Source organism: Dermacentor albipictus, chromosome 9, assembly GCF_038994185.2.
Source record: "Dermacentor albipictus isolate Rhodes 1998 colony chromosome 9, USDA_Dalb.pri_finalv2, whole genome shotgun sequence".
Classification (NCBI taxonomy): domain Eukaryota; kingdom Metazoa; phylum Arthropoda; class Arachnida; order Ixodida; family Ixodidae; genus Dermacentor; species Dermacentor albipictus.
This window is the reverse complement of record NC_091829.1, coordinates 54665159-54680162: the sequence shown is the minus strand read 5'-3', so window position 1 is coordinate 54680162 and position 15004 is coordinate 54665159. Positions and strand designations below refer to the sequence as shown.

The 15004-nt window shown below is 50.7% G+C and overlaps 1 protein-coding gene and 1 long non-coding RNA gene across 3 annotated transcripts in view; one reads left to right on the top strand and one right to left on the bottom strand.

The window, feature by feature from the left end:
• The window catches only part of LOC139049658 (uncharacterized), a 42044-nt gene that overhangs the window by 1409 nt on the left and 25631 nt on the right, over positions 1–15004 (top strand). The gene's annotated exons all lie outside the window — the stretch shown is intronic.
• The window catches only part of LOC139049657 (uncharacterized), a 38906-nt gene continuing 25750 nt past the window's right edge, over positions 1849–15004 (bottom strand). The window contains exons 3-7 of one of the 2 annotated variants that reach the window (XM_070525332.1): positions 12401–12502; positions 10448–10713; positions 8216–8426; positions 5600–5784; positions 1849–2236 (exon numbers count right to left, since the gene is read on the bottom strand). In XM_070525332.1, the coding sequence (XP_070381433.1) occupies positions 2044–2236; positions 5600–5784; positions 8216–8426; positions 10448–10713; positions 12401–12502 (957 nt within the window). In that variant the 3' untranslated portion in view covers positions 1849–2043. The remainder of the gene's footprint in view (positions 2237–5599; positions 5785–8215; positions 8427–10447; positions 10714–12400; positions 12503–15004) is intronic. The other variant, XM_070525331.1, reaches the window with a different exon arrangement.

Sequence of the window (15004 nt, the reverse complement as noted above, 5' to 3'; positions counted from 1 at the left end):
TTACAACTTTACTGGGAGGACAAAACGATTACCTTATTAGATTTCAAAAATTACCTGTTGATTCTGTTACTTTATTTCTCTGTTTAGAATCATTTAATCTCAGAATTAATTGTAGCTTTTTTTTCTACTTCTCTCTCTCTCCTTTTTTTCTCGTGCGCACGCTCTCATAGCTTTCATTTTGGTTATATTCTTGATAAAACACTTGTAAAATTGCCTGCCTCTTGGCCAATCGCCCATATTGCGCATGGGCCATTTTGGGAAAGAAGCAAATAAACTGCTGTGGTTTTGGCGATTGTTTTCTTTGTCGCCATTATGCTGCCCCAATTGACAGCACCTTGATGTTCAGTAGTGTGCAGTGAAATGAGCGAATAATATTGTCACGCTGTAGTCACGGTGATGAAGAGTTAGACTTAGAATTAGTGAGAATGGTGCAGTAAGGTTACATTCGTGTGTAGTATTTTCAGAACTACACAACTGTTCCCCGAGGCTGATTGTAGGCTTGCGCGCATCGAGCTGGCTGCTCCGTCCGCCTAAAAGCAAGCAGAAACACCGGCCATGCCGCCTTGGTGCGCCGTTAGTACATCTCACAGGACCATTTCTCGCGCAGAAGACGCCACTTTACACTAGGGAGTTTTAGTTTAGGGGACGCAAGCGGCTTGCGTACGCAAGAACTAGGGGCCACGGTACTGCGCATGCGCAAACCCCTACGTCTGTGTCTGCACATGCGCAGAACCGTCGCCCCTAGTTCTTGCGTACGCAAGCCGCTTGCGTCCCCTAAACTAAAGCTATCTACTAGAGAGTTTTAGGTTAGGGGACGCAAGCGGCTTGCGTACGCAAGAACTAGGGGCGACGGTGCTGCGCCTGCGCACACACAGACGTATTGGTCTGCGCATGCGCAGTGCCATGGCCCCTAGCAACGCCTCTAGAAAGATGCCTGCGGCGTCGCTCGCTTACCCATTGTAGCCGTTGCGCCTTGAGTTGCGGTCAGTTGTCAAAAGATGGTGCCACTTACGTCCCTATCTCCGCCACGGGGACTGGGGCGGTGTGGGTAGGGTGGCTAGTAGTGTGGTGTCGCGGCGGCCGCACTGCCATGCGCGGTGATGTGCGCATGCGCGCATGTGTTGCAAGCGACCACCGCAACGATCGCTAGCTACCGCCTCGAGTAAAAAGGAGGAAAAGGGGAAAGGTAAGGGCAGCAGGTTTTCGGCGCACGCGGCAGGCATCTTTTTAAAGGAGGCGTTGCCCCTAGTTGCGTATGCAAGCCGCTTGCGTCCGCTAACCTAAAACTATCAACTAAATAGACCGCGCAAGTGCGAAATAGCCCCCAGAAACTCTCCGAGCGTATAACTGGCTTACAGCATGGAGAGCTCGCCCAAGACAGCAGTAAATGTTCCTTATTCCTTTTGAAACAGGGCAGAAACTTGAAGCGCCACAGAAAGCCAGCACGCCGACTGCCCATAGATGGCGCCACTGCCTACGCAATATGGCGGCGCCCATGAAAAAAAAAACGGCATATAGGGCAGTTTCAGTCATTCTTTTCTCACACCTCAGTTCTCAAATCGTGCGTGAAGCCGATGGGTCTAAGCTTGTGGTCTTCTTGCTCCCACCCTTCTGAACAGATCTTAATTCCCCCAATGTCTGTTGGCTGCATTCTCAGAAAACCGCATTTTACGGGATGTCTCATTCAGTGTGCGCATTTCCCTTCCTTTACCCTCTTCCGGTGCGCCATTACCGTGTCGCGTCGGAGGTTACACGTCCACGCAGCTGTGAAAGCATATCCCCGAAAAATGACCGACCGATAATACCGGTCCTGCGTATGCATCGCGGACAAGAACAAGGAACGAGTCGTTTCAACGTAACTACAAGGATCATTTTGCGGCGCTCGCCTTCACAAGTTCTCGCGCGAGAGTGAAAAGAAATTCAGAAGAAAAAGAAGTTCTCAGAATACGGACAGTCAGTCGGGAGAAGCCACATAAAAACAAAGACGGAAAAAAACGGACAGTCGGGGAAGACAGAGGGACAGAGGGAGCTGCTCGGCGAGGGTCACTTTTTTCGGACGAGGCGCTTGAAGAAACCGTCGATGGACCTCTGGCTGGAGGCGAAGTGGTGGCCTCCCTTCTTGCTCGTCGTCGTCGTTGTCGACCAGGTCTCCTCGGACGAGGCGGCGCTGAGGGCGCGGACTTCCGGTGCGAAGACGCCATTGGCCGCCGTGGGACAGCAGAAGTCGCCGGATGCCCTGCGTATCGTGCGATGAGTCAGCAGATTGGCTACACTGCGTCACTTCTGCCTCCGTCCGTATACCACTCGGGTGAACGCCAGCGCCGGCGTCGCGCCTCTAAACTTCACTCGGAGCTCTTCAATCCACGTAATACTCTCGAAACGGTTGCACCCTTTGGGGTGTGTATTTGTCCCACAACGATAATCGTCGTCTGCCTCGCTTGCGTTTCCTTTCCTGAAAATTCGGCGCACGTTTCTTTCCTGTCGAGGATGCTGCGTCACACTGATAACGCGCATGCAGTTCGTGATTGGAAAGTACCGGGCTCGAAGCGTTAAAGAAAGCAAACGCGGGCAAGACAGATGACGATTATTGTTGTAGACAAGATAAGCCCCAGAGGGCGTAAATTTTTCTAATGCTATCTTCGGCTGGTCGCTTCCATCCCCCGAAGCAGAGGCGAGCAGATCCGGCGTTCCCCGAGCTCAGAGGTAGAGGACGAGCGCGCAAGCCAAACGTGGTCTCGCTCTCGGAGGGGGCAATGGCAGATGCTAAACCACGTGACTACTACCAACGTCCGATGTTTCGCTTGTCGAAAGCTCCCGGCGCTGCCGGGAAAACCGGCGGACGCGCCGGCGGGACGAGCGTTCGTCGCAGTGGCCTAGGTTGCCTAGGTTACGGTGGGCCGTCGCCAACAGCAGCAACGCGGCTCTGCGATGACGTTTCAATTTCGACGACTGCTCCGACGACAGGGTTCGGAGCGCCTCAGAGCGCTCGAAGGTGGAGGAGAGCAATCGAGAAGAACCAGCCGAACGCAGGGCGGGCACCCTCTTTCAACCAGCCGAAGACAACGCCGCTCGCGAGAGCGCTCCAGAGCGCTCAGAAACGACCAGTCGAAGATGACATAAGAATGAAGACACAGCTGACACACATTATTACACTCTAAAAACAGTTGCACCCCTTGGGGCGTATCTTGTCCCACAACGATAATCGTCATCCGTCTTGCCCGCGTTTCCTTTCTTTAACGCCGCGAGCCCGGTACTTTCCAGTAACGAACGGCACGCGCGTTATCAGCATGACATAGCTTTCCCGGCAAGAAAGTAGCGAGCGCCGAGTTTTCAGGAAAGGAAGCGCCAGCAAGGCAGATGACGATTATTGTTGTGGGACAAGTTTACACCCCAAAGGGTGCAACCGTTATAAGAGTGGAGTGTAAGAGTGCAGATAAAGGTACACCCTTTGGAGTGTCTCTGCCACACGACAATCGCCATCTGCGTTGCTTGCGTTTCCTTCATTGAAAACGCCGCGCCCGCTACTTTCCTCTCGGGAATGCTACGTCATGCCGATAACGTGCGTGTCGTTCGTTATTGGGGAGTACAGGGCTCGCAGCGTTGAAGGAAGGAAATGCGGGCAGGACAGTTGACGTTTATTGTTGTGTGGCAAGATACGACCCAGAGGGTGTAATTTCGTTTTAGAGTACAGGCAGATGAAGGCTTGAAGTGGCAAACAGTATGTGAACAAGGGATGCCTCAGCCTATAGAGCCGACGTTTCGACAAGGGGACTTTTGACAGTGGCCACGTTGGGAGGCTAAAGGTGGGCTTGGGGGGGTGGAAGGGGGCACACCGGGCAATTGTGTAATGTTCGACATACAAATATTCCGCATTCGAATATTCTACATACGAATACATACGGGATACCATTTAATTGCTGTCTCTGCTTATTATTTCACCAGACTTACTATTCGGCTAGTCGAAACAACGCTCACTGCGCTGGTATCACGCTTCTCTTTAACGAACAGAACATTGGGTGCGCGCATCTGGTGGCCTGCCGTTCCCAATTTTTATTTCTTCCATTGTCACGGTGGTCTAGAATAATAACCGTCTCTTTCTTAAAGGACTGTCCAGACGTCCAGTCGCGAACCGTATTACGTACATGCGCCAAATGATGGACTAAATTAAGCCTCATGTTCTTACCAAGCAAATTCCACGCGGACTTCATATTTCACTTAGTTTAGAAATGGTAAGAATGTTCGTTATTTGATTTGGCACTCGGAAGTCCGTTTATCTCTGATACTGGTATCCGATTCGGAAATTTCGCTATTCGAACACTCCTTCATTATATAATCCACTGGACCAGACAAACGGTTTTATAGATGACGGAACTAGTGGACTTGTATGTACGCACCTCCTTCTCGTATCATCATCATCATTGCTTGGCCTCCCCGTCCCTTTTCCTCAGTCCGGAGCAACAGGCCAGAGACGGTGACCTGCCTTTTGCGCGAATTCCCCCTCTCTTTTGCCCGCGTCTCTAATCAGCTTGCAGTGGAGCGAAAGGTACGAGGCGTGCTCAGGCACCTCCATGCGCTTGGTGTGTACCGCGTAGTACGCAGTAGAACCTAATTCCGTGCTTCGGCTTCGGTTCTGCTGCAGGGACGTATAGGGTATAGTACAGTCATATGTTACATAAAATTCTGTCTGTTTTCTTGCATCCTAAATAGCAGCTTGTAATACGTTCCGTTTTCTCTTTCTTTTTTTTCTTTTTTTTTGCTGTAAATACATGACAGCAGCTCCGCGCAGGCGCAGATTGTTACCTCGCAGACTGACGTCATCTGCACGTTGGCTTCTGTTATTGGCTCGCGCGCCCGTAGTTTTCGCTGCACTGTAAAGAGTGTTTAGATTAGGGTATCCGAGCACTGGGCGACGCAAGCTTCACTGCTGTGGTCCCTTTGCGTTCCTTTGTACACGCGAGGCGGTTTGCGCTCCCCGAATGGTCGGGCACCTTAATCTAAAACTCTTAACCGGGACTAAGCTTCTCTAGGACTAGGCTTATCTATCTATCTATCTATCTATCTATCTATCTATCTATCTATCTATCTATCTATCTATCTATCTATCTATCTATCTATCTATCTATCTATCTATCTATCTATCTATCTATCTATCTATATGTCTCTCTGTCTGTCTGTCCGTCCGTCCGTCCGTCCGTCCGTCCGTCCGTCCGTCTGTCTGTCTGTCTGTCTGTCTGTCTATCTATCTATCTATCTATCTATCTATCTATCTATCTATCTATCTATCTATCTATCTATCTATCTATCTATCTATCTATCTATCTATCTATCTATCTATCTGTCCGTCCGTCCGTCCGTCCGTCCGTCCGTCCGTCCGTCCGTCCGTCCGTCCGTCCGTCCGTCCGTCCGTCCGTCCGTCCGTCTGTCTGTCTGTCTGTCTGTCTGTCTGTCTGTCTGTCTGTCTGTCTGTCTGTCTGTCTGTCTGTCTGTCTGTCTATCTCTCTCTCTCTCTCTCTCTCTCTCTTGTGAGACGAAATATGGGCAAGCATTTTGTTCGCAAGCACGCGCACTCGAGCCGGACCATATTCGGCGGTGCACTCGCCTCGCATATCCAGCGTCCTGCGCCTTGACCGCCACGGCGGTGCTGGACTGGACCCTGCGCGAGATGGCCTTGAAGTGCGTCGGACCCAGCCCGAGCAGCAGGTCGCCGGCCGACGACGACGTCTTGGCGCCCGCAACGCAGCCGACGCCCCCGCCGGCGACCGTGGACATGTCCTCCGAGTAGGCCTGCCGTATGCGCGACAATGTGCGAGACCATTTCTTTCTTTTCCTTTTATGCGAAGCATATTACTAGAGCTCAACCCAGCTCCTCAGGCGCGGCGGTGTCGCCTTCAATACCACGTGACACCGTGACGTCACGACCGAGGAGAAACGGGGCTCCAACTCGCGCCGTCGCTCGCGGCGTCGCCTTCAAGGCTGACCACGTGACACCATGACGTCACGACAGAGGAGAAACGGGGCTCCAACTCGCGCCGTCGCTCGCGGCGTCGCGGCGGTATATAAGCAGCTGCGCTTGCCTCTGCTAGACACTCACGAGGTGAGATGCCTCCTGGAGACGGAGCTGCTCGTTGGAATGAGAAGCGAAGGTTGCGGCGTGCTGCAGAGACTGTTTCTAGGTGGCTTTGCTACGGCGCAGCGACTACGCGCCCCGCATCGGACGCGGTGAGCGTCGAACAACGCAGCGTTCGGCGCGACAACGAAATGTGCGCCTGAGCAAGCGCCGCACGCCTGAGCCGACGCCGACGACACCGGCTTTTCTGCGACACGAGCTCCTTAACGCTGTCGCGTTAAAGTAAAGGCTAGTATGCTTCGCATCCTGGGCTTAACCTTAGCTAAGCCTGCCCATTGTTTTTAATTTTTTTCTTTTTGCGTCGAGCCCACTATGTACAGCTTCTTCCATGACCTACGAGATCCGGTGGCGTGCGGATCTCGGAGACCATGTTTTTTTTTTTCCTACAGTTGTACATAAGTCTTACTAGAGGGAAATCTGGCGATGATATCTTCGGGATGTTTGTTCGGCCAGCGTACGAATTATGGCCAATCGAGGAGGAACGAAGTAAGGCTGTTGGAGCGAGAATGACGTCAGCCAGCTGGCCTCGGCAAGCCAACCTCCTCAAGAGGCCTCCCTTAATTCTTTTCCTTCGGGACCCATATGCACGCTGATTCTCGGGGAAAGAGGCGTTACGTGGTGGCCGGACTTTTTACGGCATTGTTTGGTATACGTGGTAGCTCTTATAGCGGCGCTCTTGTCGGAGCGGCCCTCCATCACCTACTTGGTCCCACGATTACCGCCCTACTCTATATACTCAAAGTTGCTGTGCCGTCTTCACGTACTAAACTTTGTAGTAATGCATTCATCCCTAGCACAAGCAAAGATTGGAACCACCTTCCCGCCACCGTTGCAGCCATCCTGGATACCGACACCTTCAAAACCAGCATTCATGAAACACCACGTTAAATATGTCGTTGTATATTGCAAAAATCTTTTGTTATGTTCACCCACTCCTTTCTGTAATGTCTTCGGGCCTTGAAAGTATCTTAAATAAGTAAATAAATAAATAAATAAATAAATACCTCTGCTTTCCGCGCGCTCGGCGGCATGAAATTACCGCTTGCATATTTTCAAGACAGTCACGTGACTCTCCCTGCTAGTCTTTTTACTAGTATACACGAATTCAGGTCTTGTCTCCGGTCACGCCAGTGACGCGTTCCTCGTCGCGCCTGCGTTCTGAGACGCCTGGTAGGCGCTGTTCCTCCTGCGCAGCAGCACTTGTCTGGCGTCGCTAAATGTCGCTTTCGCGTATCGACCGAAAGGAATCGTTTCCGTATATCGGCCCTGGTGTTACAATTCGTTCGAATGCGTATATTAGTATAAATTTTGAGCCTGTACCATTTCAGAACGCAGAGAACAGTAACGTTGAGCATACGCTGAATCATTACAAATTGTTGCACTTAGATATGGCGATATAATGCTGAAAATGATACATTTTCAGAGTCGCAATGCCCTTTAGAGGCATAAAAAGAAGGATTAAGTTCACGCAAATCCGTGTCCTAGAACCATAATTCCCATGCTGTCGGAGCCACCATACTTCCTGCTGTTAACGGCGCAAAATTCAGACAAGAGACGAGACAAGAAGACACCGCAAGCGCTGACTTTCAACAACGTTTATTTTGAAAGAAACACGGCTTCTTATAACCATTGCCCACACGTGTCGCATGTCACGTGATCGCACATCATGTGAAACACGCACTTTTTTTGCAATCAAGACAGTGGTTGCACATGCTAAAGCTCAAGGTCTTCTCAAGAGCTTTTGCATGTGCAACCACTATCTTGAGTGCAAGTGGGTGTTTCACATGATGTGCGATCACGTGACTACGACACGTGTGGGCAATGGTTATAAGAAGCCGCGTTTCTTTCAAAATAAACGTTGTTGAAAGTCAGCGCTTGCGGTGTCTTCTTGTCTCGTCTCTTTTTGTCTGCATTTTGCGCTGTTAACAGCAGGATGGAAAACCAACAAGCCCCCAAGCTGCTATTCCACCTTACTTGCAGTACACACTATGGCACCATGGCTCCCTCTGGTGATTTCTGTAGGAAGCTCTAATGGCGACATGGATACCTTATTTCTGATCGCGACGCTATACATGTTAGCGCGCGCACCTCTGGACAGTCTTCTACGCGGGGCCTGCGCAGCAGCGTCTTGGCCTCCTCGGCAGACTTGGCGTCGTCCATGAGGTCTTGCCTGACCGGGGATCCTCCGTTGGGATCCGTGGTCATCGCGTGGTGGTGGTGGTGGTGGTGGCCGGAAGTCCAGTGCCGCAGGCGGTTGAGCGCCTGCTGCGCCAGCATCAGCTTGGCCGACTTCCGGGACCTGCGGTACCACAAGCATTTGGACGTTTCGCGTGGACTCATGGTAGGCATCAGCGCAGCATACAACTACGGAAGACAGGAAACGACTAGGACAGAGTCCTCTATGTTCCATCCTCTGATGGCTACCACATATCACTCGCAATTCCAACTCGTGCAGATCAATTAACACCTTACTAAATTCATGTGGCTGTTTGTGCCGACCGTATGGTCACAGTGGCGACGCCAGCAATCATTCGCGATGAAACTTCTGTCACCAGAGGTGACCGCCTTCGATGCTGCCCACGCTGCACTTAATTATTGATAGTGTGGCCATATAATGCTAATTAACCTAGCACTAAACTTCACGTCTAGCCAACCAGCCAACAAAAACAACTAGCACTTCTTGAAATGTGCCATTTAGCCAACATCAAGAACAGCGCGGGGCTAATCGAAGGTGGCATCACTTCTGGTCACAGAGCCGAATCTCTCGTCTACGACAACGCTCTGGTGGTGGTTTCGGCGGAGGTAATCGGAATACATCGGCATGATCGACGCTTGCAGATAGCGGAGCTTTAGAACTGCCACGTTTCCGTATTGTCTCGTAAGGTAATCTAAAGTAACCATCTGCCTGGCAAACTTCTCCGCTTTACCGTATAAAATTTCTTGCGTTGCCGCGTTCTCATATTACGCGCCCGCTGCCATATAGTCGCGTGGTGTCAAACTCAGTGGCAGCTGCATTTTGCTGTACTTTTTATTCGAAAGATGCGTCGACCAGCCCCATTGAACACACAGCTAGTACTTAAATACTTGTCGTTATGTTACCGTGGCCCGCGTATTGTCCTTAAAACACACAGTACCTTTTTATTTTTTGTATCCCATCACTTCTCCCTGTATTCTTGCGTTTCGCGCTTCGTCATTCAAGCACTTGTATTCGCAGTCCCGTGATTCGCGCTTCGCCATTTGAATCACTGCGGTACACATATAGCTTAGCGGCTATGCGGCATTGCTCCGGCGAATTCGGGGGTTCGACCCCGGCTGCGGCGGCCACACATCGACGGAGACGAAATGCAAACACGCGCTCTGGCGCGTGCATAGATTCTAGGCGCAAGAACCCTGCAGGTGGTCAAAATTGATTCGGAGTCCCCACCACTGTATGACGAGTGTCATTTTGCGGTTCTCGCATGTGAAGTCGCAACATTTCTTTTTTTGTTGTTGAAATTGCTATTTGAGTTGTGTGTTTTTGTGTGCCTATCGCTTCATTGTTTACGTATTTGTTCTTCCATCTTTGTATCTCTCTCTCTCTCTCTCTCTCTCTCTGATGGTAGTCTTGTATAGCACATGCCTCCAGGCCCTTGCATCTCAAGGGCTCTGTTAGGACAACAGCGCTTATTGCAAATGTTTATCTATGACATATTTCACTATACTATCGTTATCTCGCAATGTATCTTTCGTGCCCATTGTACAGCCCATTAACTATAGACGTAATTTTCTCTCGTACAGGTTTTATGCACTTTCGAGCGACTGTTTCTAGGCCCCTTTACAGCCACCGTAACATCTACCCTTCGTAATTCATAGCTCCACCGCGAACTCATTAGCACCGGCCTGGCGCTCTTTGACCACATTTGGCCCTTGCGCCACAAAACACCACATTCATCTCTCTCTCTCTCATCTATCTATCTATCTATCTATCTATCTATCTATCTATCTATCTATCTATCTATCTATCTATCTATCTATCTATCTATCTATCTATCTATCTATCTATCTATCTATCTATCTATCTATCTATCTATCTATCTTATCTATCTATCTATCTATCTATCTATCTATCTATCTATCTATCTATCTATCTATCTATCTATCTATCTATCTATCTATCTATCTATCTATCTATCTATCTATCTATCTATCTATCTATCAACACACGTTCTGGTGCGCATGTAAGGGGCAGCTGGCCCTCCGCGACTTTCCTCCGTCCCAACACTGAGCGGGGCCGCCCGCACGACAGAGAGTGGCATTGCGTATATATACATATATACCCACTTCTTCTCGTGCGTGGCGAGGTTGGAGATCTGGGCCCTCCAGTCGGCGTCCGACGCCCACGTGCCCCGGGTCGGTGACGCGGGGTCCCGCGACCCGGACGCCGCGGCCTGGTCGTCGTGCGTGGCGCGCCGCCCCCTCTGGTAGCCCTTCTCGCCGAAGAAGCGCGCGAACAGGCCCGGGTCCGGACGCGAGGCCAGCTCGTACGTGATGCTCTCCGTCTGGGACTCGGCTGCAGCGGCGGCGGCGGCGGCCGCGGTGGGGTCACGCTGGGTGTCGCGTGGCGAGACCGTGGCTCGCACCCCGAGTTCAATCTCCCTCTCTCCCACAACTCTAACGGTACGCAGTCGCGGTCAGAAGTTACCGGACCACCACGTGCGCGAACCCCCCTCCCCCCCCCCCCTTTTTTTGCGAAGCATACTAGCCGCACAACCACGCTCTTCCTTGCTGCGCCGCGCGCGGCCGCGTAGCTACCATATGACGTCATAACAGCTGCAAAAGCGCAGGCTCAACTCGTGCGCTCGCTTGCGGCCGCGTAGCTACATAGCCGGGTCTCAGCTCGTGCGCTCGCCTGTGGTCGCACAGATGGTACTGCGGCCTAACTCCCGCTCCTCCCGCTAGAGCACTGACGTCACAACAGCTGCGAGCCGGGCTCAACTCTTGCGCTCGCCTGCGGTCGCACAGCCGGTGCTGCGGCCTAACTCCCGTTCCTCCCACTAGGGCACTGGCGTCATAACAGCAGTATAGAAGAGCGGCGCGCTCTCGTCGAGGCCAGTTGGCGGGAAAGGAAAGGGCCGCTCGTGAGACCGCAAAGCGCAAGTTACAAAGAGCCACGGAAACGGCCGAAGAACGAGAAAATAAAGGAATAAGCAGAGTAACGCACGAGTTGTTTCTTCGTCTAGCCGAACCAAATATAGCCAAGCAACAGCAGTTCACCAGGCTAAACAGCGGTTCAACAACTAAAATAAAGGCTAGTATGCTTCGCATCCTGGGCTTAACCTCAGCTAAGCCACAGCCTATTTTTTTTTCTGACTGCGTGCGCTGCACAGCGGGGCTTCTATTCCGTGACGAGAACTCCAAGATTTAAGAATAAGAAAGGAAGGACAGCTTCCGAGTGTCAAAATTACTGTGTAGGAGCCTCCTTGACGTGTGCGAAAGTCAACGTGTTTGCGCGAGCTGTGGCCCGGGAAGCGGTGGCTAGCGGTTCTGCTCGGTTTTGCCGTGTCTCACTCGAGATCGGAGCTAGAGAAAGACCTGTCCTAACCGAACGTTCATAGCCCGCATTCTTCATATATTCGTATTCGGTTAAAAAATTTCACTGCTCTCCTTTCTAACAACTATCCTTTGAAACAACAGCCAATTATACGTAATGTTGCGCTGGTACGTGGAGTCCCTTGTCTGAATCCTCTCGTGTGTCATTCGCGCCTCCGAGACGTGCAATCACGCAAAATTCTACTTGCGGTAACTAATTCATTCTTCCTGCTCGCACTGGTTTCTGCCAACTCGCCTGAAGCCTGTACAGGGTCAGATGTCTAATCAGGCAAAAGAAGGAAACAGTAAAGTGGAACAACGCTTAGAAGTGTGTGCCCAAGATCTCGGAGTCAACGGTAGTCATACACCGAGTTCGTGACTAGATGGCGCCACGATACCAAGCGGGGCAGCAAACACAGTGGGTGCATCTAGGCGCGTTGCATGTGCACCTTACTAGCACAAGTTTGCCTACGTGCAAATCAAGCGCATCATCATCATCAAGCACATGGAGCTGGCATTGATGACCAGGAGCTTTTGCGCTAGCGGCGTTGCTGGTAAGAGAGACCTGAACTTGCAGTTGGAGGTCAATTCAGTAGCAGTTGCAATTAAGATACCAATTAATTAATTAATAAATAATTAATTAATAATTACTTCATTTATTTATTACCACACTTTCTTGGAGAGAGGGTGGACTGGCTTGCTTACCAAGTTCCCTGTAGAAGATGTCGCAGGCGTCGCCTTTCCAGATCCAGTCGCAGTGGGCGCAGCTGTCGAACATGTGCCGGAAGCCGCGTCCGCCGTCCGCTCCTGCGAGCACAGATTACGTGCCACGTGACGACACACGTAATTTCTTTTTTCGTGCTGCCGACAAGGACGAACACTGCTCCCCAACTTTTTATTTGCATTCTCTCCACCATGTATGTCGTATAAATACTGACTGCCTCCACAATTACCGAAATGTATGAGTTATTTTCAATGCACGTGGCGTGCCTTGTCGTAGAAAGGATGAAAAAAAAAAAAAAAGCTAAAGTGGGCTTTTCCCCAGATACCCTTCTCGTGCGGAGAAGCCGCCTTTGACGAGCGCGGCCTAGTTGGCGAATTACTGCATCTATAGCGCCCAACACAAGGCAAGGACAGAGTGAAAACCGATGAAGTCACTCTGTCCATGACTTGTGTTGTGCGCTAGATGCAGTAATGGAACACCAACGTGCGCAAAGTCACGTTATTTCTAGATAGCAAAGTTGTAAATTGTGTAGATTGGCAGCCGATAGCGATTTCCCGCAGCGAGACTGGGAAAAACATAAAATCCACTTATTACATTTTTGTTTCATTTTTCTTCCTAGGAACACGTGTATACTTATAAGTGTATGAGAGGCCTTAACATTGTTCGCAGAATTTTGCACTGTATGCCATATTAATTGACAGAGGCGGCATGTCGCTTTTCTTTAAAAAAATCAGCTTCCGATGCACACAGACGCTTCGCTTGTGTTATTTTTTCACAACTTTTTACCTGTTGTGTCAGTCATGCACTTCAGTCACTTTCAGCGAGCTGCACATTCATGCAGGGAAGATCTTTTGCGTCACGCCCACAAACACACCCGCACCCACCCACCCAGCCACACACACACGAAAAAAAAAAGATGTCTGTAGGTTGTCTATAGACCTACGATATACCACTTCGCTTATATATAAGGATTTGTGCTTTTCTCTGTGAAGTCTGCATATTGTCTATAGGCAAAAGTGGTTGACAACGTTGTTTCCTTTTGCCTGCCGTGGCTCCGCAGACATCAGAGTGTGTTGCTTGCTGAACACGACGGCCGATTCTCGTTCTGCGACGAGCCCGCCCCGTGCAGCCGTTCTGCTGCTTCGAAGGAGCTCGCGAGTTCGATTCAGGCCGCAGCGGCCGCATCCTGATGGAAGTGACATGCAAAAAAAAAAAAACACTCGCGTACCCCTCGTTACGTGCACGTTAAAGAACCCCTTGTGGTCAAAATTAAGCCGAAACGTCACGCTGTCGACGAAGCATGGTTAACTGACGCAGCCTGATATCCGCCTAGACCGTCAGCTTAGAGCGCCAGAGTTGTGAACTCGCGCGAACGATAACCGGCGTTGCCCACTGCAAAGTTGAAGTTGAAGTCACGCAAGGGGCGAAGTAAGACGAGCGCGATAGATGTCGCTGCTACGCACGCGCAAGGAGCATCGCGTACACGTGCTTCAGGGGCGTAGCCAGGGGGGGGGGGGCTTATGGGGCTTCAGCCCCCCCCGAAATTTTTTCGTGCTGACATGCGCCGCCAGCCAAAACAACTCCCGGCGCCGGAAATCATGCTCGATTTTGTCTAGAATGTCCTTAATTCACGCTCGAAAAGAGATTTTAGCGCGAACATTGCGAAATCGGGCTGGATTTCGCGGCAACGCCCATGCATCGGGAGTCGCATATCGTAAACGCAAGGAGCCCCACCGAGCACAAAATTTCAAGGGCGTTTTGATGGCGAGCGGGCTCGTCTCGGCATCTCACGGAGGCCGCGGAATCTACGGAGCGCTTGGATTTCAATTCTGAAACATTGTGGGTATAAAGCTCTCATAACATTTTAATGCGAAAGGTGCATTGACATTACCAAAGTCGTGCTTTAGGTTTTCAATTCCGGAAATTTGTGGGTTTAATGATGCTGTTGTAAACATTTAATGCCAAAGGTGCATCGACTTTTTTAAAGTCGTACATCGGGCCATACAACGAGACAAGCCAAATCAACATAATATTAGACAAGTTGACAAAGCACGCAGCGAGGTCCGATGAGACAAAGCGTTGTGGTGGTTCATTTGCGCCGTCAGGTCACAGAAAAGAATACGAACATTTTTTTTGTTCGCCTGCGCCAAAGCATCCATGTCAAGACACTAAAGCCACCATTGTAACTAAGTTCTTATTTATTTTTCCACCTAGACTTTTATTCGCGAGGATACATTGGATACATTGAGCCTATTTCATTGAGCCTCATTTATTTCTTTTTTTTTTTTCTCTCTCGCAACCCGCGGGCTGCCGATCCAGCCAGAGCGCATGCGTTTTTCTCGTGCTGCATCGACAACCGCGCGGCACACATGGATGCGCGTTTGTTTTTCTCTGGCCGACTGCATTTTCGCCTGGCAGAGTTTTGGACGCTTTCTGGCTAGCAGACGAGAAAAAGAAACAATGCATTGTCGCTCGCCGCCAGCACTGCGGGGACTCGACGGATTGCAATGCGTTCGCTTGAGCGCAACCTCTCCGGAAAATTTTGTCTCGCCGGTGTAGGATACCGAGCAGTATGCGTATGATTT